The 24,737-nt window shown below is 35.5% G+C and overlaps 1 protein-coding gene across 1 annotated transcript in view; it reads left to right on the top strand.

The window, feature by feature from the left end:
* Positions 1 to 24,737, top strand: part of LOC128998055 (cyclin-T-like) — a 49,578-nt gene that overhangs the window by 23,674 nt on the left and 1,167 nt on the right. The window contains exons 3-10 of the mRNA XM_054424023.1: positions 11,074 to 11,197; positions 11,874 to 11,919; positions 14,703 to 14,793; positions 17,087 to 17,260; positions 19,880 to 19,979; positions 20,622 to 20,721; positions 21,141 to 22,851; positions 23,955 to 23,985. Of these exons, the coding sequence (XP_054279998.1) occupies positions 11,074 to 11,197; positions 11,874 to 11,919; positions 14,703 to 14,793; positions 17,087 to 17,260; positions 19,880 to 19,979; positions 20,622 to 20,721; positions 21,141 to 22,851; positions 23,955 to 23,957 (2,349 nt within the window). The 3' untranslated portion in view covers positions 23,958 to 23,985. The remainder of the gene's footprint in view (positions 1 to 11,073; positions 11,198 to 11,873; positions 11,920 to 14,702; positions 14,794 to 17,086; positions 17,261 to 19,879; positions 19,980 to 20,621; positions 20,722 to 21,140; positions 22,852 to 23,954; positions 23,986 to 24,737) is intronic.

Here is a 24,737-nt window from a genome sequence, read left to right as displayed (position 1 = left end):
TCAACTCCAGACTACGTCTGATCATTGTGGAGTAGTTAGTACTTCATTTTGACTGGGTTTAAATTTTTGGCCGCCACCTTGGATCCTCCATATTGGATACAAAGTTATTTTTTCAAATGTAAAGGTAGGGTTATGATCCACCGTTTCAAACAACATTTTTAAGCTGAATACGATGCTGCAATCCGTTTTTAAAAATATTGATCCATTCTAAAGTTATGAGAACTTTCTATATATTTATTTTTAGCCCATTTTAATATTGTGCATTTACGAACTAAGGCCATAATCCTTAAAATAGTGCTTGATAAAGATAAGTGGACACCACCATTCATTGTCGACCTATTTTCACTTGGTTATGACGGATGTTTTTTTTTCGGCCGCCATCTTGGATCAACCATTTTGAAATGTGATAAATTATTTAAAATATGAAGGTGGTGTTGTGACCCATTATTTTGAATTACTTTTTTATGCTGAACTCAATGCGGCAATCCGTTTTTTGTTATCAAGCTTTCTTGATGAAATATTACAATTAATCTATTTAAAATGTCAATATTTCAGAAACCGAATAAGACAATGAAAAACGGATTGCGGCATTGAGTTCAGCATTAAAAAGTAGTTCAAAATGATGGGTCACAACACCACCTTCATATTTTAAATAATTGATCACATTTCGAAATGGCGGATCCAAGATGGTGGCCGAAAAAAATACATCTGTCATAACCAAGTGAAAATAGGTCGACAATGAATGATGGTGTACACTTGTCTTTATCTAGCACTATTTTGAGATTATGGCCTTAGTTTGTAAATGCACAATGTTAAAATGGGCTCAATATAAAGTTATAAAAAGTTCTCATAACTTTATAATGGATCAATATTTTCCAAATCGGATTTCAACATCGTATTAAGGGTAAAAATTTAGATTGAAACGGTGGGTCACAACCCTACCTTTACATTTGAAAAAATAACCTTGTATCCAATTTGGCGGATCCAAGATGGCGGCCTAAAATTTAAACCCAGTCAAAATGAAGTACTTACTACTCTACAATGATCTGACGTGGTCCAGAGTTGATATCTTTAGAAATGTAGAAAAAAGTTTGGGGGGGGGGAACTCATTTAAAACTCACCCTATAGACACACTCAACTAAAGCTTTGTGCGGCCATCTACAGTCTATGAGTGCCAATGACCTACTTTGTGCTCTTTATACACAAATAGCTATTTTTTAAAAAAATTAGTATTTTTTTGTAATTTTTTTATTTTTTACAATTTTTAGTTCAAAACTCCTCTCAGTCAGATTAAACCCAAGTCTGACTCAAGTCTGAGTGCTAGCCGTGTTTCTCGCACCCTTCGCTATCTGCCATCTCCTCCACGACCAAAAACAATCCCGCTCTTGCATGAACCTTACCCTTCTCCTGGCTTTCCATCTACATCACGCTCTCAGGTACAGTATCACCTTTTTCCTCTTTATCATATTGTAAGTAATTAAAATTATGTAGGTTGAGTGTAGAAGTAAGGTATTTATGTTGGACTATACCATAGTATATTTCATCGCTAGGGACAAATCTGATCACTAAACTGACTCTTTCGACCCGAGCTCAAGTTTTACAATCGAGGTGAAGCCGAGGTTGGAAAAACACTTTTGCCCGTGAGATGAACTATATTTTTTGTCATATTGCACTATTATTTGAACAAACTATGTTACAAAACTAAAATAGTTTTAATTTAAAGATAACCCCTCAAAAGTAATTCTAACTTGTTTTCAATTTTATTTGCTAATGGAAACAAGCATCAGTTAAGTGATTCAATCGTTTTGTCTATTACGATTGTGTTAGTTTACATCATACTATCGATATGTCGAAATATTTACAATAAGTCAACAACTAACTACAATCGATACATTTTGATAGGCCTACATGCAATTTCGTTTAAAAAAATTTACAACTGAATTGACACTAGCAGATTATTACTCCCTAGAGGGATAAAAAGGCTTTTTACTCCACAGAGAGTAAAAATGCTACTTTATACCCGCAACGCATGCTTTATAAAAGGCTGTGTTTGCTGCAGAGTGACGAAAAACAGTTAAGTTTAGTACCTACCCCTACGACAGTAGTGTCGGTTATCCGATACCTTCTCCTCTGGAGACGATCTGGTACTCCATGAAATCGCGGGGTAGCGGATTTCTACCCCCGGATATTTACCCCCATGAAAAAACGCCTACGTCATTTTGACGTCACGAGGGGCGGGGCTTATACACGTTCGAGAAACAGCCCGCGACTGGAAATCTACCCCCGGACATCTACCCCCGGACATCTACCCCCAGACATCTACCCCCGGACATCTACCCCCGGAAATCTACCCCCATTGGTCAGCTCTGCCGCGTATCGGCCAATATTCATTGTGTTGTATAATTGATTTTATAAATTGCTTTACCTTCTTATATCCAGTAGTAAACATGCGATATGTCGATGTCTGTTTTAACATTATCCATATTTATAATTCAATAAGTTGTAACAGTCCTTTTCAACCCGACCTACTTCACTGATTTTTACGATTGAGGTGTCTTTTAAAAGCTTAAGATCTAGCGCAGCACAAAATGGTAATTAAAAGGATATTTCGATTATGGCTTCAAAATGTTGACCCCTAAGCCTTTGATTTATTCCTAGAAGGTGCTTCCAATGGTTGACCAACTTTTACTCTATACAGTAACAGTTTAAAAGTGAAATGTGAGGAGTACTCATCAGATCAATTTTTAAGTCAGGTTGTGAAAACATGAATGATCGTCTGCAACTGTAAACAGGAGATGAACAAGTTATGAAAATAATATAATATTGCGCACTTTTCACATGGTCAAGTGTTACATCGTACTGAACCATTGTTTTTACACACATTTCTTAAAGGATAAAGTGAATAAACTGTGGTGACCTTCCGGTTTATTCAATGCAGGCCTAGTAGGAATAATTGTTTAGTAAAACAAAACTCAGTTGTAAACTGTTAAATTGAGAAAGAGGATCAATAAAAGTCAGGTGTATAATGGTAAATTTTTCATATCATCTAGTAAAAAAAATAGTTTCTAAGATTTAAATGCGTACTAAGAAAGGATTTAAAGTATTTTCTCTTAAATACCTAAAATAAGACAATTCAGTTGTAAACTGTTAAATTGAGAAAGAGGATCAATAAAAAGTCAGGTGTATAATGGTAAATTTTTCATATCACCTAGTAGTAAAAAAATTTAGTTTCTAAGATTTTAGATGCGTACTAAGAAAGGATTTTAAAGTATTTTCTCTTAAATACCTAAAATAAGACAATTATTCAAAAATGTTAAAATGAGGCATTTTAAGGTAGTATACAGAACAGAATTAGGTTAAACCCGTCGACACTGACGGTTACTTTCAAGGCTTATGCTAATTCATTTTACAACTGCGATAAATAGATTGAAGTAATACAAATTTTGAGCATTTAGCTCTTTTGATGAGTAATAAGTGTAAAAGCAATAATGACTATTGCGTTAGTTACAAAATATGGTTAATCATTCAATGAATAAAATATTTCCCATACCGTAGGTCTACGTCATAACAGTTATTATTACAATGTTAACCGGTTTCTTTTCTTTTGGAAGAACCTTTAAATAGTATTAAAATCGTATTGGTCAATCTTTTGTGATAAACACTTCCGATCCGCGCTCATGCATGCGCTGTTAGCTGTTACTGTATGTGAAAGTTTGTCAACCATTTAAATCACTGTCTGGAAATGAATCAAATGCTTAAGGGTCACACTTTTGAAGCCCTTTATCAACATATGGTTTTAAATACCATTTTGCGTTGAGCTGAATCTTAAGATTTAAAATTAGACCTCAATCATACATATCAGTGAAGTAGTTCGGGTGAAAAAGGGCTGTTACAACTTATTTTATTAGGAAGATAGATACAGTAATGTTAAACAAGGCAATGACATATCACATGCTTAATACTAGATATTAGAGGGTAATGATTAACCGAAGAGACGTTGATTTACATAAAACAATTAATAAAATCAATTACAACAATGAATATTGGCCGATACGTGGCAGAGCTGACCACTGGGGGTAGATTTCCGGGGGTAGATGTCTGGGGGTAGATGTCCGGGGGTAGATGTCTGGGGGTAGATGTCCGGGGGTAGATTTCCAGTCGCGGGCTGTTTCTCGACCATGTATAAGCCCCGCCCCTCGTGACGTCAAAATGACGTAGGCGTTTTTTCATGGGGGTAAATATCCGGGGGTAGAAATCCGGCGACCCGAAATCGCATGATGTGTGTTATATTTACTGTGAATGGAGACCTATATTTGAGTGAAGGAATTGCTTTATTGCATATTCTAATTACACTAGTGGTGTTAAGTACTTTGTCAGTCATTGTTTGTTATTTGTGATACCTACAAAACAGAAGATGATACCTTCAAGACACATTTTTGTTTTAATGGAAAAATAACTAAGTTTTTCTACAGTATAAATTGCTTTTTTTTATATTTTCCAATGGGTTTTTATTATTTACATGCTTATCTGACATAGCTTTGATCCATTTTGGTATGATAACCGAGACTCTACTGTACAGACCATAATTTAAATAAGTTATTTATCACAGTTTATGAAACTGAACATAATTTTTTCCTACCACTGCATGGATTACATTGCCACACCTTTAAACAGTAGGCAATTTAATAATAAGCTTATTTCCGCTTTATTCATGCCTCTCGCTAAAGCAGCTTATGTCACTGTTGGTGTTTTTTTATCAAACTCTTATCATACCTTACCTAGTTGGCCACTCAAACCTAAGCAGGTTTTTGGCCTCGCCAACAGCTTTTAACAGCTTTATAAAACACTAACATGCGGTAAGCAAATATTATAGCTAACCTAAAAAAGCAAACATAACTTAAATGATATTTTAATATACAACTATACCTAAAGATTAATCTGTATGTTATGATAAGTTAACTATGGTGGTAGGAAAAATCTTGTGTGTATTACAACATAAACTCATTTCATGTGTCATTGCCACTCTCCAGATATACAGGGTGAGTTTTAAATGAGTTCCCCCTTACTTTTTTCTACATTTCTTAAGATATCAACTCCAGACTACGTCTGATCATTGTGGAGTAGTTAGTACTTCATTTTGACTGGGTTTAAATTTTTGGCCGCCACCTTGGATCCTCCATATTGGATACAAAGTTATTTTTTCAAATGTAAAGGTAGGGTTATGATCCCCCGTTTCAAACAACATTTTTAAGCTGAATACGATGCTGCAATCCGTTTTTAAAAATATTGATCCATTCTAAAGTTATGAGAACTTTCTATATATTTATTTTTAGCCCATTTTAATATTGTGCATTTACGAACTAAGGCCATAATCCTTAAAATAGTGCTTGATAAAGATAAGTGGACACCACCATTCATTGTCGACCTATTTTCACTTGGTTATGACGGATGTTTTTTTTTCGGCCGCCATCTTGGATCAACCATTTTGAAATGTGATAAATTATTTAAAATATGAAGGTGGTGTTGTGACCCATTATTTTGAATTACTTTTTTATGCTGAACTCAATGCGGCAATCCGTTTTTTGTTATCAAGCTTTCTTGATGAAATATTACAATTAATCTATTTAAAATGTCAATATTTCAAAAACCGAATAAGACAATGAAAAACGGATTGCGGCATTGAGTTCAGCATTAAAAAGTAGTTCAAAATGATGGGTCACAACACCACCTTCATATTTAAAATAATTGATCACATTTCGAAATGGCGGATCCAAGATGGTGGGCGAAAAAAATACATTTGTCATAACCAAGTGAAAATAGGTTGACAATGAATGATGGTGTCCACTTGTCTTTATCTAGCACTATTTTGAGATTATGGCCTTAGTTTGTAAATGCACAATGTTAAAATGGGCTCAATATACAGTTATAAAAATTTCTCATAACTTTATAATGGATCAATATTTTCAAAAACGGATTTCAACATCGTATTAAGGGTAAAAATTTAGATTGAAACGGTGGGTCACAACCCTACCTTTACATTTGAAAAAATTACCTTGTATCCAATATGGCGGATCCAAGATGGCGGCCAAAAATTTAAACCCAGTCAAAATGAAGTACTTACTACTCTACAATGATCTGACGTGGTCCAGAGTTGATATCTTTAGAAATGTAGAAAAAAGTTGGGGGGGGGGAACTCATTTAAAACTCACCCTATAGACACACTCAACTAAAGCTTTGTGCGGCCATCTACAGTCCATGAGTGCCAATGACCTACTTTGTGCTCTTTATACACAAATAGCTATTTTTTCAAAAATTAGTATTTTTTTGTAATTTTTTTATTTTTACAATTTTTAGTTCAAAACTCCTCTCAGTCAGATTAAACCCAAGTCTGACTCAAGTCTGAGTGCTAGCCGTGTTTCTCGCACCCTTCGCTATCTGCCATCTCCTCCACAACCAAAAACAATTCCATCTTTGCATGCACCTCTTTCCACTCCTTGGTTACCATTTGTACCAAACTATGAGGTATGTATTACCTTTGTCATGTATACTTTATGATAAGAGTTGTAATTTGAATAATAAAGGGTGATTTTTTTAGTGGTGTGATTTTCAAAACAAAATAAAACAACGAGAAATAAATTGTATTGATATTAAATTGAATTTATTTTAACCACAGTGTTATGAAAAGTGTTAAAAAATGATTTCTGTAATATGGGCTTCATTGCGTTCCCGTAGAAAGCCCAATCTAGCAGTCCAATCTAACACCCTTTCAGTAGCAGGGTAAATTCAGTCAATAAATCGACAAATGTTGACTTCCAGGTAATTTAGAGTCTGTGGCTTGTCAGCGTAGACTCGAGACTTGACATATCCCTACAGAAAGTAGTCTGTCAGCGTGATATCACACAACCGTGGAGGCCAGTTAACATTACCTCAATACGAGATGATGTGTTCACCAAACGTTTCTCTCAAGAGACCAATTGTGGCGTGGGCTGTGTGGCACGTCGCGCCGTCTGTTGGAACCACATATTTTCTAAATCCACTTCGATTTTGTTAAGCTGAGGAACAAATAAGTCCTTTGCCATTGCCCGATAGCGTTGACGGTTTGCGTTTACCGTAACAGTCTGGCCGGCATTGTCGTAAAAGAATAAAACTGCACAATTCGCAAACGTTCCTCTTTTTTAAGTCTATTCATGGTTGACCTACTATTGAAACAGATTAAGCACTTGACAATACAAATATTGAAATGACATAAGATAATAAACAAAATTCGGCTGTTTGATTTTTATTAGATTGTTGTGTTTAGCAATGCTACCAACTTAGAAGCTACACAACTAAAAAAATCACCCTGTAGTAAATAGAATTAAGGTATTGATTTAAATTTGTAATAATTGGTTTAATGTACCACTTCCCTTTTGTATTATCTGTTCCTGCCGACAGACTATCAAGTACCTTGTAATTGAGTGCTATTCCTGTGTTGTATGGTTTACATCGTAGCAGGTACATCGAGAGAACCTCTTTGGCCACCCCTGTCTGTACTCCATAGATATAGATATTCTAAAATGCTTGCACTAGACAGTACTTGCTTATTGTTATAGCACTCCTACCTAAATACTTCTCTGTCACCTCCTTTGTTTTACACTCAGTGTGAAACAAGACCTGTGCCTGAGTAACGGAATATTGCTTTGTTTAATATTTTTATTAAGGTTGAGGGTTTTTAAATTTATATCAGTGTGTCCTTGATGGCCCTTTTGATAGTCATCCGTCGTTTTCTTTTTTCTTCTTCTCCAGCATATTTGGTAGAAGGATTTTTTTTACTGGAGACCGAAAATAACTACATAATTGAAAAGAACATATTCTTTTAACTTACTATCCAACTTTGACATGATTACGATTAGCAGTTTTTAAGTTCTGCCTCCCAGAAAGCCGCGATGTTGGCGAGGATTGAGTTGAATGCGTCGCCGCCGCTAGCTGCCACATGTACACGACCAAGTAGGTATACAGCGCGCTGCGGTGGTTATGTTAGGTTGGGTTATCATCATAAATATGACATTTTGGTGCGTGCGCACTTGGCAACTCAGTCGGCATCCTGCCCGTTTTTTCACAACTTCAACTTAAGATGAGCGCTGCGATAAAAAATACCGCCAGTTAAGAGGTGCGGTCAGTGATACGGTTTGTGTTGGCATTAAACTTAAAATTGATAGACATTTATTGCCATGTTAAAATGTAACATTTTAAAATATGAAGTTTAAGGAAAAAACTTAATGATTGAAAGTTCTGAGAAAATGGTGCATTCAGATTAAAAATGGCCGATCTGACGCTCATGAGTCATGACGAGCGAAGGGCGGACGCCCGAGCATTTTGACTGATGGAACTGGTCGCTAAAGTTGATGAAAAGGTTCGCAAAAACCGCCGATTCCCGATAACGGGTCTTTCGCTTTGTTGGTGACAATTTAAACCACAAAGTCTGTGAAACTTGAGGAGAAGTTTAGATTTTAAGTGTTTTCCAACAAACAGCGTATCACTGACCGCACCCCTTAACTGGCGGGATTTTTTATCGCAGCGCTCATCTTAAGCTGAAATTGTGAAAAAACGGGCAGCGCGAGAATGCTCCCGTTGTCACGGCTGGATGCCGACTGAGTTGCCGAGTGCGCACGCACCAAAATGTACGAGATCGGCGCGCGCTTAGTGGTGTCATAACGAAACGTTCTTTACTTTCTGGATAGCCTTAGTATTGAAAAAGTAAAAAAGTGGTTTACACCTCATTACCTCCCCTGTAGCAGAAAACCTAAGTACTCAATTGAGTAGAGGGTATACAATAGGAGATAAATCTGATGATTTTATGGCAATATTTTTGTAGAAATCCAGCCAGGTAATGGAATTTCGCTTGGTCTGCAGATTTGCTTCGACGGGGGTATTTAACATAGATTTGATTACAATTGGTATTGGGTATTCTCTTGTTGTTAAGCAAGGATGATATTGAACAACTACTACACACATACATTCTATTCATTAACTGTGTTACCTCTGTTTTCTAATTTGTTGTGTGCAATAAGATAATAGCGATTATGGGAAATGATCAGGATGTAACCAAAATTATAGTCTTCATGTTGTATGTTGTTTTTTCTGAAACACTGTGATATAATATATGTATATGAGGTTACATTACCTTAATCGCCAAGTGATCCATGTAGTCCAAAAATAAGATTACACGCGTTTCGACGTCAATGCGTCATTGTAAAATCTTCCAAAAAACTTATCTAAACCATAAGGGTCACGTCACAGTCTTTCCGACACACACGTACAAAACACAATAACTGACAAAAATATATTGAAGTAGGCCTACTAACTAATTTGTGGTAAACGGGTCGTCACATAGTACAGGTCTGATCGCATGCCGAGACTCGACTCAAACATTTTCTGTAAGATTTGACAATGACGCATTGACGTCGAAATACCCGTAATCCTATTTTTGGACTACATGAATCACTTGGCGATTAAGGTAATGTAACCTCACATATATTAAAATTATAGTTAATTTTAGTTATAACAGTTTTGAAAATAAATTATAAGTTTTAATTATTAATTCAATTAAAATACCCTTTTGTAATTTAATTGATTATAATGAGTAAATAATTGTGATACTAGATTTTAATACTGTATTTCATATTGTAGGCCTATTTTATACAAATTGCATTTAGACTTTGAGTGGTAACGTCACTGTGCATTGAGAGGGATTCTCCGAGACACAGTTCACAATTCCATGTTCTATTGCACACTTTACTAGAACTCCCGGCACCGGCACACGCGCCATGTCGCTGCACGTTGCATTCTGCACATTTAGCGATGATGGATTTAGAGTTTGATAAATCACCACCACACTTGTCACAATTTACTGCCATGTCCGATAACCCGTCGGCCACTAGAAATTATAGAAAGATAAAGTAAAAAATTAATATTAAGTATATCAAAAGCATATTGGTTTGTTAAGTAGGTTAACCGGGGCAGGCCAAAGCCGGCAATCAGATAAGGATAGTTCACAGCAGATAAGACAACCTTCCTCATCGGCGGACCGATAACAACTGATAAAAACTAATGTTTGTGGTAGTGACAATAAACTGGAATCGTAATCCATGATTATTATGTATGACAAGTTTTTTTTTCTTTTTCATGGTAAATTTAAATCTAGGAATTCTGAATTCTGAACACTTGGAAACCCTGAGATTGTTCTTAAATTTTATTTTCACGGCTTGCTCGGCACCCTGTTATAGATTGATTTTAGTACAGTAGAACCTCGATAGATCAACTTTTTGTGGATTTGAGGGATGTCGAACTATCGAAATGTCTAACTATAAGGAATAAATGGAGTTTAATATACAGGAAAGTAAAAACACAAGTCTTGTATAGAAATCACCCAAATTTATAAAATACTAAAAAGCTTAACAATTTCACTGTTCATTTGTCAAGTATCAAGTCACAACAATAAAGGACAAATTAATGTTCAAGTCAGCTTACATCACAATAGTATCCATTAAATATCACTTGATAAAATAGCTCTGCCCGTGTCGAACTATAAGGAGTGTTGAACTATCGAAGGTTTTTCTGTATAGTGTATATATTGGAAGGTAGTTGTTTTGGTGATTAGACCTTTTCAGTAATCTGACACTCTTTTGGTCTTTGTGTCAGATTAGCAAGGGTTAACAAAGACAACAACAATCACATTACCGATTTGATTCAATATCAAAATAATGTGAAATGTAAGGAAAATTTTAAGGCATGTTTTCGTATGGTATTTATTGAGTTTGTTCTAATCTTTTATATTTATTTCTTGTTATTTCACCAACTTAAGACTATTTTCTATTATAAAGTATCGCTATTCCTCTGGTATTATAAACAGAGAGAAAGTACATTGTGTAATAATTATCCTTAAATCAAATACAAAATTTTTATTTTCATCAACACAGTCTACATCAAACAGGACAAACTACATGTCAAAACAAACTCTAGACTTTATGATAGGGTGAGATGTCTACCAGTTCAATCTCATCAAGTGATATAACACCTAGAGGAATGTTTCAGCATTATATGGAACAAGCTCAAGATCTAGTGATGAATGAGAATGTACTTCTTCAAACTCTGGGGTTCGATGTGGCTATCGACCATCCTCACACCCACGTGGTACGCTGTTGCCATCTGGTTAAAGGTAAGAAACACATCCAATAAACACTTTGCCTAACCTATATGATTGTATCCAATCGTCGTGAAACTTAGAGAAATAGTCCAACATATATGCATTAGAAAAATCTTATTGCTATGTGTTTCTAGAGTTTGCATTTTGACCTGAAAAATCCAATAAACTTTTCAAAACACTGCTAGTGTTTATACTTTTTATGAATACTCAGTCTGGGGTAAATACACATTTGGAAATACCCTACCCACTGGCTATACCCAGACTAAATCACTAAATATGATTGTTTTTCTCCAACAGCTTCATAGTACAAACTTTGTATTCTGTGGTTCTGTGGTTTCTTTGTTGCAAAACATGTGCAAATGGTAGGCTAGTTATTTGATCAATACTTTGACAGTGCTTTTTAAAATAATTTCATTATAATTCACATGAAATATTATCAATTTATAATTACTAGCCACAATTGGTTCTTTGGAGCTTATACAATTGTTCTCGGCTCTTAGTTTGTTTGCAGCTTAATTGTATTTAGATTAACTAAAAACAATGTGGCTGATAACCATGATACCAGCTGATTGTTTGACTTAAAAGAATCACTTAAGCACCAGAATGCATGTATAATAACAGATGTTTGTGTTGCTGGAAATGTTCTCATCTTGTCAGTTGTTGAAAATGTGTACATATTTTGTTTCAGCTAGTAAAGATCTTGCTCAAACGTCGTACTTCATGGCTTCTAATAGGTAAGAGGATTGTGGTTATGTCGCATAGACAAATTACAATTTTAGTATCAAAGAGTTTTTTTTTAAGGTTAGAGTTGACCTAGCATTCCTGAAAGAGTCCAGGGTCAAACAAAAACAAGAGTCAAAGGTCACATAACATTGCACTGATTGGACTTCTTCAGAGAGTATATTGAAGAAAAAATCTCCTTGAAATCCTCATTAATTATAATGTTAAAAGTACCAATAAGTCAAAGTTTCTAAATATTTAACCTCAATAAGTCAAATTTTAACAACTTTTGAACAGTAACATTCTACCTCTGTAACTCGAATTTTCCCGTCATCGAGCCTCAGTAACTCGAAGTTTACCTTTTTAAGTCGAAGTTTGCATGAATGTGCCTCAATAATTTGAAGTTTAGCCTTAACAATGCAAGGCAGTTGTGTCTTGATTCCTGTGTCTGTTTGGCTAGGTACTGTGGTCAGTGTAGTTTGCCCGTGTGGTTGTAGTTTGCCTGTTTTGCCAAAGTAAATTCAGTACTTAAATACATTACGTTGTAGTGATGTGTCAAAACCGAATCTCAAATCTCAAAACCATCAAAACTTTAGACAAGTTTCGGTTTCAAAATTCGATCACTGAGATTCGAGATTCAAAAGTTTCGAAATTGAAGGCAGTTTTATTTTTGAGACTGCTGATATTTTTTTGGTTCATTATTATTGTTTTAACACTGTTTTCACACAAGCTGGTAGCAATAGAGCAAACAGATCATTATTAAAAGTAATGAAAAAAAGTAAATTGTATGCTGGACTCAAAAGACATTAAATACTATAACTGGAACCACATACAAACCAGTTTCAAAACGATAGTTAGTTACTAAACACAAAGAAATAGTGTCAATAAATGTTCTAATTAATGTAATACTCATGTTTATGTTGGTGTCAGATTAGATTTATTATAATGTTGGTTGTTTATTAAAAATAAATTATGTTGTTTTGGGTTTTAAGCTTATCAGGCACAATTTTATGTTATTATGTCAGGGTCAGGAGTCGATCTCTTTCAGTTTTGATTGCATACTTAACATTTAATTATTACCTGTATTTTTTGTAACTTTGACCTTTGTCAAATCTAAGTAAAAAGTTTCGTGTTTGGGTTTTGGGATTCGAGATTCGGGATTTGATTTTTTAAAGTTTCGGTTTCGGTTTTGAGATTCAAAAGTTCTGGTTTCGACCATCACTATTACGTTGCATTTTGTTTAGTATTTTAATCACACTAGTATTTTCCCTTTAAATATTACTCTCTACATACTTTCTGTATGTACAGTATTGTACCTATTCAGTATTTTTGTTAATACTTTAATACTTTGTTACAGTAGGTTGTTTTTACAGTACATATAAAGAGACTAACGTTTGCTTTAAACAGACATTATACACAGTAAATGTAGTTCCTTGTATGGATGATATACACCGTATTATTCTTTTGTATTTTGTACAGTATTTATACTAATTTTTTTGTAATTTGACATGTTTTTTTATGTACTTTATCAAACTTGTTGCCAAATATTAAATACAGTACTTAATGTAGGGTACATTAAAATTTTTTTTATTTTGCTTCCAAAGTTACTCTTCAGTACTTATAAATACAGTTGGAGTTCGATTTATAAAGGTTTAATACATAAAAGTCAAGTTATAAAGGCCGTGTCGTAACATCACTGTCAGACCCCAACACCTCTGTATCTCGAACTTTTTCATATGGAACCTTCATAACTCGAACCTCACTAACTTGAACGACTTGATAACTCAAATTTTTATCATAACCCCTTCAGATTCGAGATATTGAGGTCCTACTGTATGTACGTGGGTCACAGTTATAGTAAGCTTAAGCCAATTGAATAAGTTGATGCTAGGTTTCAGTATTTAAGTTCAAAACTAAATAAATTGAATGCCAGGATTTATAAAAAAATTTAAATTGATGCTGTGAGGAAAATTTAAAATCAAATATTTAAGAGCTCCTTTAAGTTATTAAGGTACAGACAAATTTGAAATAGGCCTAGGCTAAGTTTTAAGTTTCTAGCAAGAAAAGTTACAAAATTAATCACTTAAGATAAACCTTTAGGTCAAACAAAACATAAAACTAAGCCTCAGAGTCTCTTTTGTAGTTTCTTGATATATATCTGTTAATAATACATATTATTTAGGCATCTGATTATATCTGATTATACAGTGCGGCGGGTATGGGGGTGGAAAGATGATCCAGGGGGGTGGGGTGGATGAGCAAAATTTGTATTAGGAATAAAATGAAACTGTTATAACCTAACCTAACCAAACTTGCTGATTATGAAACAATTTAACGAAGGTTTACTAATCGAATCAATATTCATTTTCAATCAATATTAAGGTAGACCAGTTAAGAAACTGTACCCGGTCTCCGTTACATCCTGCCCCCTACATCCACTAATACCCCTCCCCTGAATCACTCTTGCGCTCTGGGGAGTCAAACGATACTTGGGCCTACCTGACGGTTTTGACAGTTTATGAAGTTTGACATGGCAAAGAATAGAATGGCACTCGCTTCGTTTCCCCAAATGTGCAATGGACAAACCCTACAAATATTTATACATTTAACTCATCTGTAGAGACATATTATGTGTCTCTATGGTTAAAACATTAAAACATTATGGCACACTTCCCTATCAATAATCCTATACTTATGAGATTTGTTTGGATAGCAATATATGTGAACTGTGATCCTTCATACTAATAAGTGACTATATTTCTTAGTTCAGATTGTATTATAAATTGATGTTTTTCAGCTTACATTTGACAACAATGTGCCTCCAGTACAAACCAACGGTTGTTGCTTGTTTCTGTATTCATCTTGCCTGCAAATGGTCCAACTGGGAGGTAAGTACTGTGTTGTAGATTACCCAATACAAATGTCCCACTAATCCTAACTGGATCATTTTGAATCGCATACAAATTTATTTTGGCTAGATTTGTAGAAAAATCTTTGTTTTGAAGCTGGAGAAAGTAGAATGAGTATTTAGTAGTGTCAGTCTTACTAGTTCATCATCACTTATATACAGAATCAGATGTATACTTTTTTCTATAGGCCTACTAATTTGCCTATGTACGGATATTGATTCTCTCGATTAATTGTTGAGATCTAAACAGTTCAACCCCACTAATTAACTAAGTAATCCACTAAGTAACTAGTACTAATTGCTTTTATAAAACTAATAAAATGCTAATACCTAAATTTGATTACTTAGTACCTTAGTACCATAGTACAATAGTAGTAGTATAGGTAGAACCATGGCTCACAACGCAGTGCTACTAGTGTCTATAGATGAGTCAGAGTAGGTGTGACTTAATTTCCTCTGTTAACTGCATTGGAGTCACACAACTAGTTGATTTGATTTTATTTGACATCAGTGTTGATTCTTATATCGATTCATACAGTTTCTTTAGAAATATCCCTGACACAACTTACAGTATACCGTACTTTATTCTGCTGTCCTACTAACATGTCTGAATCACTTACTCATTTTAAGTCTAACATCACATCATGTACATAATAGTGTCATACTGAATATACACACACACTCACACACACACACACACACACATATATATATATATATGTACAAGCAAAAATAACACTTCATAACAAACCTAGCCATTACTGTATTCTGTACATCAGATTTCGTATAAGAATGGAGTGAGAAATCTGCTTGGGTCAACTGTAATCTTGACAAATCAACAATCGTGTCACAATCACAGATTATAGTAATAATGATATTTATTTTATCATAATATCAACTGCATTTCGTAAATTCCTTCACAATTGAACACAAAAGCATGTCTTCCAAGATTTTTTCTAAAAGCAGTACGGGTTTAAATATTTGTTAAGCAGTACGGGTTGAAATATCACTTTTTCCATCCAACAAGAATAAGCGTTTGAATGTGTTCATCACAGCTTGTTGATAGATAAACTTGAAAAATATGGAATAAAAAACAAGGAACTGAATTGGTTTTCTTCATACTTGAGGGATGGATATCAAAGGACTAAAATTATCAAATATAGACATACTGTATATTCTAATTGGAAAAAAGTTGAAGTAGGTGTGCCTCAGGGATCAATATTGGGTCCCTGTATGTTTCTAATTTATGTAAATGACCTACCAAATGTGTCAAAGATGGATATCTTTCAGTTTGCAGATGACACAATGATGTAAGGGACCCAATGTTGAATCCCTTCAGCACACAGTAGATACAGAATTGGCCGCTCTAAGTGACTGGTTTGGGGTAAATGGGCTCTCCTTGAACATGGACAAGACTCAAGTAGTTAATTTTCGATCAGATCATAGAAATAGTTAAAACAAATCACTTTTCCAAATTCTCAGTTAGTGTCTGAGGAGACAGTCAATTTTTTGGGTATTCATATAAACGAAAATCTTGACTGGCTTCCTCACATTAACAAATTACGAAAAAAGCTTTCTTCAGCAATTTTTTCTCTCAGAACAATTTCTCAAGTCACTGACTCTAAAACTCAATTAACAGTTTATCACTCATATTTTTCATCTTTAATCTCATACGGAATTCTTGTGTGGGGAAATTCTTGCCATAGTAAAAAGATTTTTAGGCTTCAGAAGAAGGCACTTAGAATTATTGCAAAAGTACCCCAAAGAAGTCCATGTAAAACCATCTTTCAGGCTTTTAAAGTTTTAACATTTTACGACCTATATATTTTAGAAGCATTATTTTGGGTTTTCAACAATTTGTCCATTTTCAGGGAGAGTCACACAAACCATAAGTATAACACTAGACATAAGAACCTAATTAAGCCATAGATTATCACTATTTGAAGCATCACCTCAATATATTGGACCGAAATTGTACAACTTAGTTCCTGATAATTAAAAAACATTACCAATCCAAATAAATTTAAAAAAGAATGTAAAAACTGGTTGCTAACCAAAACATTTTATTCTTTAAATGAATTTTTAAGTGGAAATTGGTAGGATGTTAAGTATTAAAATTATTTTGTTTTAAATTGAATATTATTATTTAGCTTTAAGTATTATAATGTAATTGACAAATGTCCTGTCATTTTGTGATGTAATGGCATTCTGTAAATAAAAAAATGTCTTTCTTTGTTTGTATTTGTAAACATGTCATGTGTAAATGTTTTCAGATCCCATTGAGTAATGAGAGCAAAAGTTGGTTTTGGTATGTGGATCGTAGTGTCACTCAAGAACTCCTAGAGCAATTGACGGACGAATTTCTTCGTATATTTGACAAGTGTCCTTCTCGGCTGAAACGGAAAATCTCTGCCAACCAGAATATGACTGGATACCATATGGGCGTGGTAAGCAAGAAGAAATTCTATCGTAGTTTGTTGTGTCATAGCAATACTCAGGGCCGAATTTAGCATTTGGCGCCCCTAGGCATAATAATTTTTCCACCCCTAGCCAGGTTAATGTTTCTCTCCTTGTAGGTTTGTAACCTTTACTATTTAACCCACAGAACATTCCTGCAAAAATAACTCCGTACAGTAGGTCATTACGTGATACCATATATTAAACATACCCCCTCGATAGATTTTTCATCCTTATAGATAAGCTGAAGACAATTCTTGTTATTTTAGTTATTGTAAACCTTGTTTAACCAAATAAAACTATCTAATCAATCATAAACAACTCGTCCTCTAGTTATACAGCCAAACAGTTAACCACAAATAAGGGCCGGACTACACGAGCGTATGAAACGCCGCCAACCGTCTGCTTTTTTTGCAGAGCCAATAGCTTTATATGATGTGGACTACACGAGCGTTTTGTCCTTCTGGTGAAGGCACGAAATTCAGGCGTTCGGCAGATCTAACGCCTCTGGCTGCGTAAAATACGCGGGCAGATCGTCGTTGTGCCGGACGAAACGTAGCGGCAACTAGCATTTCCCCTGCACGTTGATATATCCCTCCTCTCACTTCGGCGAGTCCAATTCTGCACTACTTGTTGTAATTGGAGTCGTCTGATTGTTTTTTGTGCCTTATTATTTGTGTTTGTCTCGTGAAAATTTTGGATACAGAGAAGTTTATATACGAGGTTGAACTGCGTTCTGCACTGTATGTTGTTTCTTGTAAAGAATACAGTAATAAAGATGTTGAAAGCTAAGTGTTGGGTTGAAGTTTGCGAGGCTATGTTTGCAGATTGGAAGGACATACCAATGGATAAAAAAGATTAAAGAGCATACAGCTACACATCTGACCTGTATCGTATCCATATTGGAACGGACCAAATGTCAGCCACATTGGGCGAAGACAGTCGGCGGTGTTCTATACGCTCGTGTAGTCAATGCTCGCGCGTTCAATCCGCTGCTGATTGTCGGCTTCGCGTAGTCCTAGACATTTTTGCGCACTATCGGCGGCGTTTCATACGCTCGTGTAGTCCGGCCCTAATGAAAGGAACTCTAAAATAGTGTAAAGAAAATTTTGTTGACACTAGCGATCAATGTTACCAACATGAACTAGACACGAAAACGAGCTTCAAAATTTAAAATGGGATGATAAGTCTACTTGTGTTGGTTAGGCTATGGTGATACTGCATCTATATCCAAAATATCCAACTGTCGATCCAAGTCCTGAGGTGAGAATGACAGAATTAAAATTGCGCTTTGGAGAGTACTCAACTTTCCTAAAACCTATTGCAAATTCAGATTAATATTTTTTTGTTAATCTGATGACAAACTCATAGTTTTTTTTGTGAGGTGAGGATGGTAACAGTGTCTTGGCAAGCACATGCGCGCATTATCACTTCGAGCAGTAGGACTTGCGTCGTGCCAGCAAAGTGGCAGTGGCAATACAATGTGTACCACTCGAAAACATCCCTATAACCTTCTCCCGACCAATGTTGTAACAAAGTTGATGCGTAATCTTGAAATATAGTTCAATTTTACAAACAATTATTTGTTCCAATGAACTCCCAACAAATCAGAAGTTTTAACTATACCATGCTTCTTTCAATTAATTTACAAGATATGTTAAGTTATGGCTTTATGTTTATTTATTTTTTTCTAGATATTTTTTTAATACCCCTAGGCCGTGCGCCCCCTGGGAGCTTGCTCCCAAAGGCCCGGGCCTACTAGGCCTATTGGGAAATCCAGCCCTCTCAATACTACTTGTATTGAATCAAAAATGGTTAAGGATCCTAAAAAAGAGAGTTTAGAGTGATTCTGTTTCACTGGTTAACTACCAGTATTAAATTTCTCTGTTCGAAGCATTTTTTAATCTATTGTAAACCTTTATGAACAACTTATGCTGGAGTTTTCTTTAGAAATAATTTTACATATGGTAATGACGCATGGAATCATTGCCGAGCTAATTTTTACTAACTTAGGGTGTCCAGCCCACCTGGAAAACTGGGAATCGTACATGAATTTTGATGGCCAGTTAAGAGTCGGTGAATTTTGTTTGAAGCCAGAATACTTTAGATTTAGAATTAGAGCTTTTCACCTTATCATGTCAAGTAAGAAAATTGGCATCACGGGAAATAATCACTATGTGATTGTGCTTGCCGAAGTAGCCACGATTGTAAGAAAATACAGTATCATGGATGTCGCCGCGATAGCAGAAAATAACCAATAATGCAAAAAAAACTCAAGAGATGATCATGTTGCCACAATTGCAGACGATTTGATTTTCACCGGACACTGTACTCCCTGTAAATTTATAACTTTGGTTCTATTCGGGAGAAAACCAAAGTTAACAAAGAGTTTAGATCGGGTGAACGACAGTACTCAGAATTTTAATTTACAATATTTGAATTGAGTACCGGTACTTTTTATTTTACTCTGTTTATTTGTACATTGATAACATTTTTATGTAGGCTACTTAAAAAAAAAACAATTTTAAGAAATTATAAAAAAACGCTCCAGAACTTTTTTAGACTTTTAGGCTAAAAAAAACTAAAAACAGTTTGATTTGGTTTTGCAGAATGAACTGAACCAAAAGAGACCGGTGCCGCTGCCAGGAAGTGCCGGGGACAGTCAGCATGGTGTCAGCTTCCAGCAGCCAAACAGAGGACCACGCACAAGTATGTATCCACAGTATAGAGTGCAGGCTTTACATGAAACAATGGAGTTGTTTTAATTAAAGTCTGTTTTACCTGAAACCAAACGAATTGCCACGACAGCTTGTTGGTTAGGAGCACATAAATCTTCGTTTATGACTTTCATAATCTATTACTAGGGTAATGATGCAATAAAGAACCCATTAGTATTCCCAAACTCACTAATGAGTAATGACAATAATTATTTTGTCGTACCCAAGGTCAAGTCAAGTACTTCCAAGAACTCATGAGTCAGTAGTTAAACTCATACAAGTTTTATCAGTTTGATTAATTAATTACTCACTTTAAATCTAATAATTTGGCCAGTAATGTAGCCTGTCAACATTGTAGTTTATTTAATAATTCAGTTACATATTTATTTGCTAAGATCACTATTTTAACTGTGCAATAAACATAGACAGAGGTCTATAGTTTAACCTCAATTAGATATTAGCTCAGGATGAATTTTTAATCTTTGAACGACAACATAATTTTAACATAAAGAAAATAGATGACAGCGGCTACTGTGAACGGCGTTTGTTGTCAATTTGGCCAATCTCAGAAAAACAGTTTTGTATTGTTTTCAGATCATGGCAAAAGTTGTTATTAATGAATTTGAAATTTCAGATGAAGAACAGAGGAAGAAGAGTGAGTCCAATGTAATGTTACAAGCAATGGGAAGCCACAATCCCCGACCTCCTCCCCCTCAGTCCCATGCTGCTCCAAGGTAAGTCTAGATACTTAAAGTTGAACAATCCTTTCGTTTTTAAATTAGACTGTACCTTGTTATTATTTCTGTTTACCGAAACACACACATCACTTGTTAATTGTAAATAAATACCATTGTTAACTTAATAATGGTTATGATATTTATGATAGGTATCATTTTTTTTTTTTTATATTCCCAGTAGAACCTTATCCATACTGGATCACGACTAAAGAGATTTATACTCAGTTTATGTACATGTACAAGCCCTAATATTTGCAAAGAATTATTCTCAGTTATCTTCATCCAGCAGTTATGAAGATATACTTACAAACAAGTGTTCTACATTATTGGTATATTCCCTGTAAAGATGACTAGTGTCAGAACATTATTTAGCTCTACCTTGCTTGGCTTGTATAGTTTGTATTGCTATGTTACAGGGAAGGAGGTGGTTATGGGTTATATCACGGAATGCCAAGTTCCAGTCAGATGAGCAGCAGTCACCAGGCTAACAACTCACAATTTCTTTACCCACCACCGAGCACATCATTTACAGGATCGGCTCCGGGACAAAGTGCTAACGGACCCAACAGTCGCTTGCCCAGCCCTTCAGTGCCTAAACATGTTGCCCGGGGCACAGAGGCCATATTCCATCCCCCCAAACGCAGCGGTGGGGGCAGCAATGCTAGTAGTAGTAGCACCAGTCACTCTTCCACTACTCCTTCACTGTCAAGCTTCAATAGACCTATCAAAACTGAGATGCAACCTCCGGCTCCACAACCTGTTAAGAACACTCATCATGTGCCTCGTAATGGTACAAGCCATTCATCTGAGACCATGACTCAACAGCCAATTAAGAGTGAGAATTACCAAATGAAACATGCGATGGATAAACATAGCTCCAGCCATCAGAAAAGTCATGCGAAAATGTACGATAACCGTCAAGTGGGAGCGAGCTGGAGTAGCAATACAGATGTTTCTAGAACTGGTCTATCAGGTTCTGTTGATCTCAACCCATTGAAACACATTAAAACAGAAATTAAAACAGAAATCTTACCTCCTGTGTCTAGTTACCATATACAAATGCCAGCCCCAATCTCAATAAAACAATCTATGTCTCCTCCACCACCACCTCCCCCTCTACCCCCTCCACCCCCTCCACCACCACCTCCTCCATGCAATCCTTTGCCTATCTCAAAACCTTCGTCCATCTTCAGCCCCGACAAAATGACCCCACCTATGCCAAATTCTCCAAAAGATATAAAACCAATTGTTTTGAGTCCTTTGTTGTTATCACCCATTTCCACAAACAAATCGGGACGTAATCGTACCAGTAGCTCTAGTTCCGAACCTGAACTTATACCAGTAATGCCTAAACTCGAAGAAATGTCAGGATTTGAGAGTTTGGCTAAGGGTAAAACGGCAATCAAACTTCCTGGAAAAGTACCTGAACCGGCCATTAGTTCAAAGGACAAACGGAAAGAAGTTCCTTCAACCAGCAATGTAACTCACACCAGAGATGTTAAAACTCAAGATGTTGCCTCGGTGCCTCATCGTCCTCCTGAAGTGACAGAGAGTAAACCAGTCGGTGAAACTCAATGGCCAGAAGTACCGGCTTCGTTCCCAGACACCACAGGGTCGGGCAAACGTGAACATAAAAAGAAGAAAAAACATAAAGAGCATAAGGAACATCGCGAGCATAAAGAGCACAAAGATAAGGAGAGAGATAAGGAAAAAGATAAGAAAAAAGACAAACACAAAGATAAACACCGTGAAAAAGAAAAACATAGACAGGATCCCGCTCCCATCAAAATCACTATTCCTAAAGATAAAATAAACAAAATTATTATCCCTCCTCCGAATCCTCCCACCTCCACAGCCGCACCACCCTCAGATACAGGGTCGATTTTCAAAATTAAAATACCCAAAGATAAACTGAAACCCCACGTGGAACAGGGAAAAACACAAAGTAGCCTGAAAATTAAAATTAGTAAAGATGCTATAGCATCTCATTCTTCTTCTAAGAGCAGCTCGTCTTCTAGTGGGTCCTCAAAAAAGAGAGAAAGAAGTAGTCATCGTGATGAAGAAGGCAGACATCCTAGCAAACATGCAAAGATCTCCAAAACCAATGGAGATTACAGATCGGCCGAGGTAATTATTTAGAAAATTATGATTCATCTCTGTAGTATGCTTTAAAAACACATTCTTACATTTTATCTTAGCTCTACCACATTTCGCTTTGCCAACCATCTATACTATCGTAACCGTAAGGGCTTATTATTTTATTTTAGCTCTTGGTTATTAAAGTGCTAATTGTACTTATGGTTCATTGATACTTATGCTACAGATTACTTAACTTATCATCCAATTCATTGAGCTAGAAAATATTGTATAGCTTTTAGTACCAGAGTTTTCCAAAATACAAAGCTATTCTTGCCTGAAGGCTACAACAAATGTCAAGCTCTGAATTACCGGGTCACATTTGGCACCTTAGAAACTGGATCCACTAATCAGTTGGAGCAGTCCTTACCATTGCCTGTAGAACATGCCTTTAGTTGAGTAGGGCAATATTTAGAATACCTAAAATAAAACCTTAGCTGAGGACTTTGAAGCAGTTTTGATAACAGCATGTGACAAACTCAGCCCAGATCAGCGGTCAGCAACATTGGTCCCAATGTGCGACAGCTAGTCATCCTTTATTATTGCAAATATGCTAAGAGTACTGAGAAAGTTTGATTTTGTTCTGGTAAAGTCCAGGAACCTTTCTCTTTTGAAAACCTGTGGAATCTTTATTTATGACCTGTGCACTAACATCTTTCTGCTAAAACTTGCATATTCAAATCAAACCAAATCAAATCAAATTACTGTATCTTTATTCACTTTATACATTTTATATAGGCCTACATGAATAGTCAGAAAGCATACAAAATTGTTTATACAATTTAATCTATAAGACTTAACCATACAATTTGACAATTATTTTAGAACGGATAGCTAATTCATTTTTGATTTAGAAACTCGTCTATACCATAGGGAGATATTGTAACATTAACCATGGTTGTAGAAACCATGGTTGTAGCTTCTATACAACATTTTTGAGCTGTGACGAAAATACAAGGTAAATAAACCACTATTAATGTTAGGTTTGTAACTTGCATGCATTATTTTATTGATTTTTTTTTTTATAATCACTAATAGTAAATCACTAATAGTAGCCTACACGGTACTCTAATATTTTGTGTTTTATTTTCCAGTGACTCTTACTATGTATTTGGGCCATATAAGGTAAGCAGGCACTTAATTACTATCTGTAGTGATAATAAAACAATAACAACTAACTTTCTTGCAACTATTTATCTTAAAGTATATAAACCACAAATACAGATAAATTTTAACTCAGTTTTTGAGTTCATATTTTGAATAATTATTTTTCTATTACTGCAATAAAGGTAATGGATGGACAACCGTACCAACTGTTTGTCTGCAATAATATTAATTTTTCTAGTAATTTTTTTAGTAGGTAGTATCCAATGAAAAACTTAGTGCAACGTTACAATTCCATGCAACTGGTAGGAAAATATACCATCAACAGCAACCACAACATAAAATACAGTAAACTAGACCACAACAAACGTTGCGACATCGGCAAGTGAGGGTCTAACTGGGGTCTACAGTATGCAACGATGACTGAGTCACCGTTTGCACGCAATGACTTGTCGTTACGATCTACAGAAATTGGTGGAAATTTCCACCAACCTTCCAACCTCATTCCAAGTCAGACAAAATGTAACAACTTCCAGTTTACACGCTCCGCCTTCATGCGACGTTTTGTCGTTGCAGACAAATCGTTACGTTTTATTGTAGCGTGTAAACTCCGGTTTAGATAATGTAAATTCATCATCACCAACCACCTTCACTTCTGTAGAGCGTAATAATTTAAATTCTTTGTAAAAAAACTGCTTACTTTAATCCACATAGAGTTTATTGGAGTTAACTTACAGGAGGTACCTTTATTCACCAAACATAAAGTAAACATA

The sequence above is a fragment of the Macrosteles quadrilineatus genome, unplaced genomic scaffold (assembly GCF_028750875.1).
Source record: "Macrosteles quadrilineatus isolate MER2022 unplaced genomic scaffold, UCM_ALF_1.0 Scaffold_7__1_contigs__length_78375512, whole genome shotgun sequence".
Classification (NCBI taxonomy): Eukaryota; Metazoa; Arthropoda; class Insecta; order Hemiptera; family Cicadellidae; genus Macrosteles; species Macrosteles quadrilineatus.
Note: the sequence above shows the minus strand (reverse complement) of the source record. Positions and strands in the feature narration are given on the sequence as shown.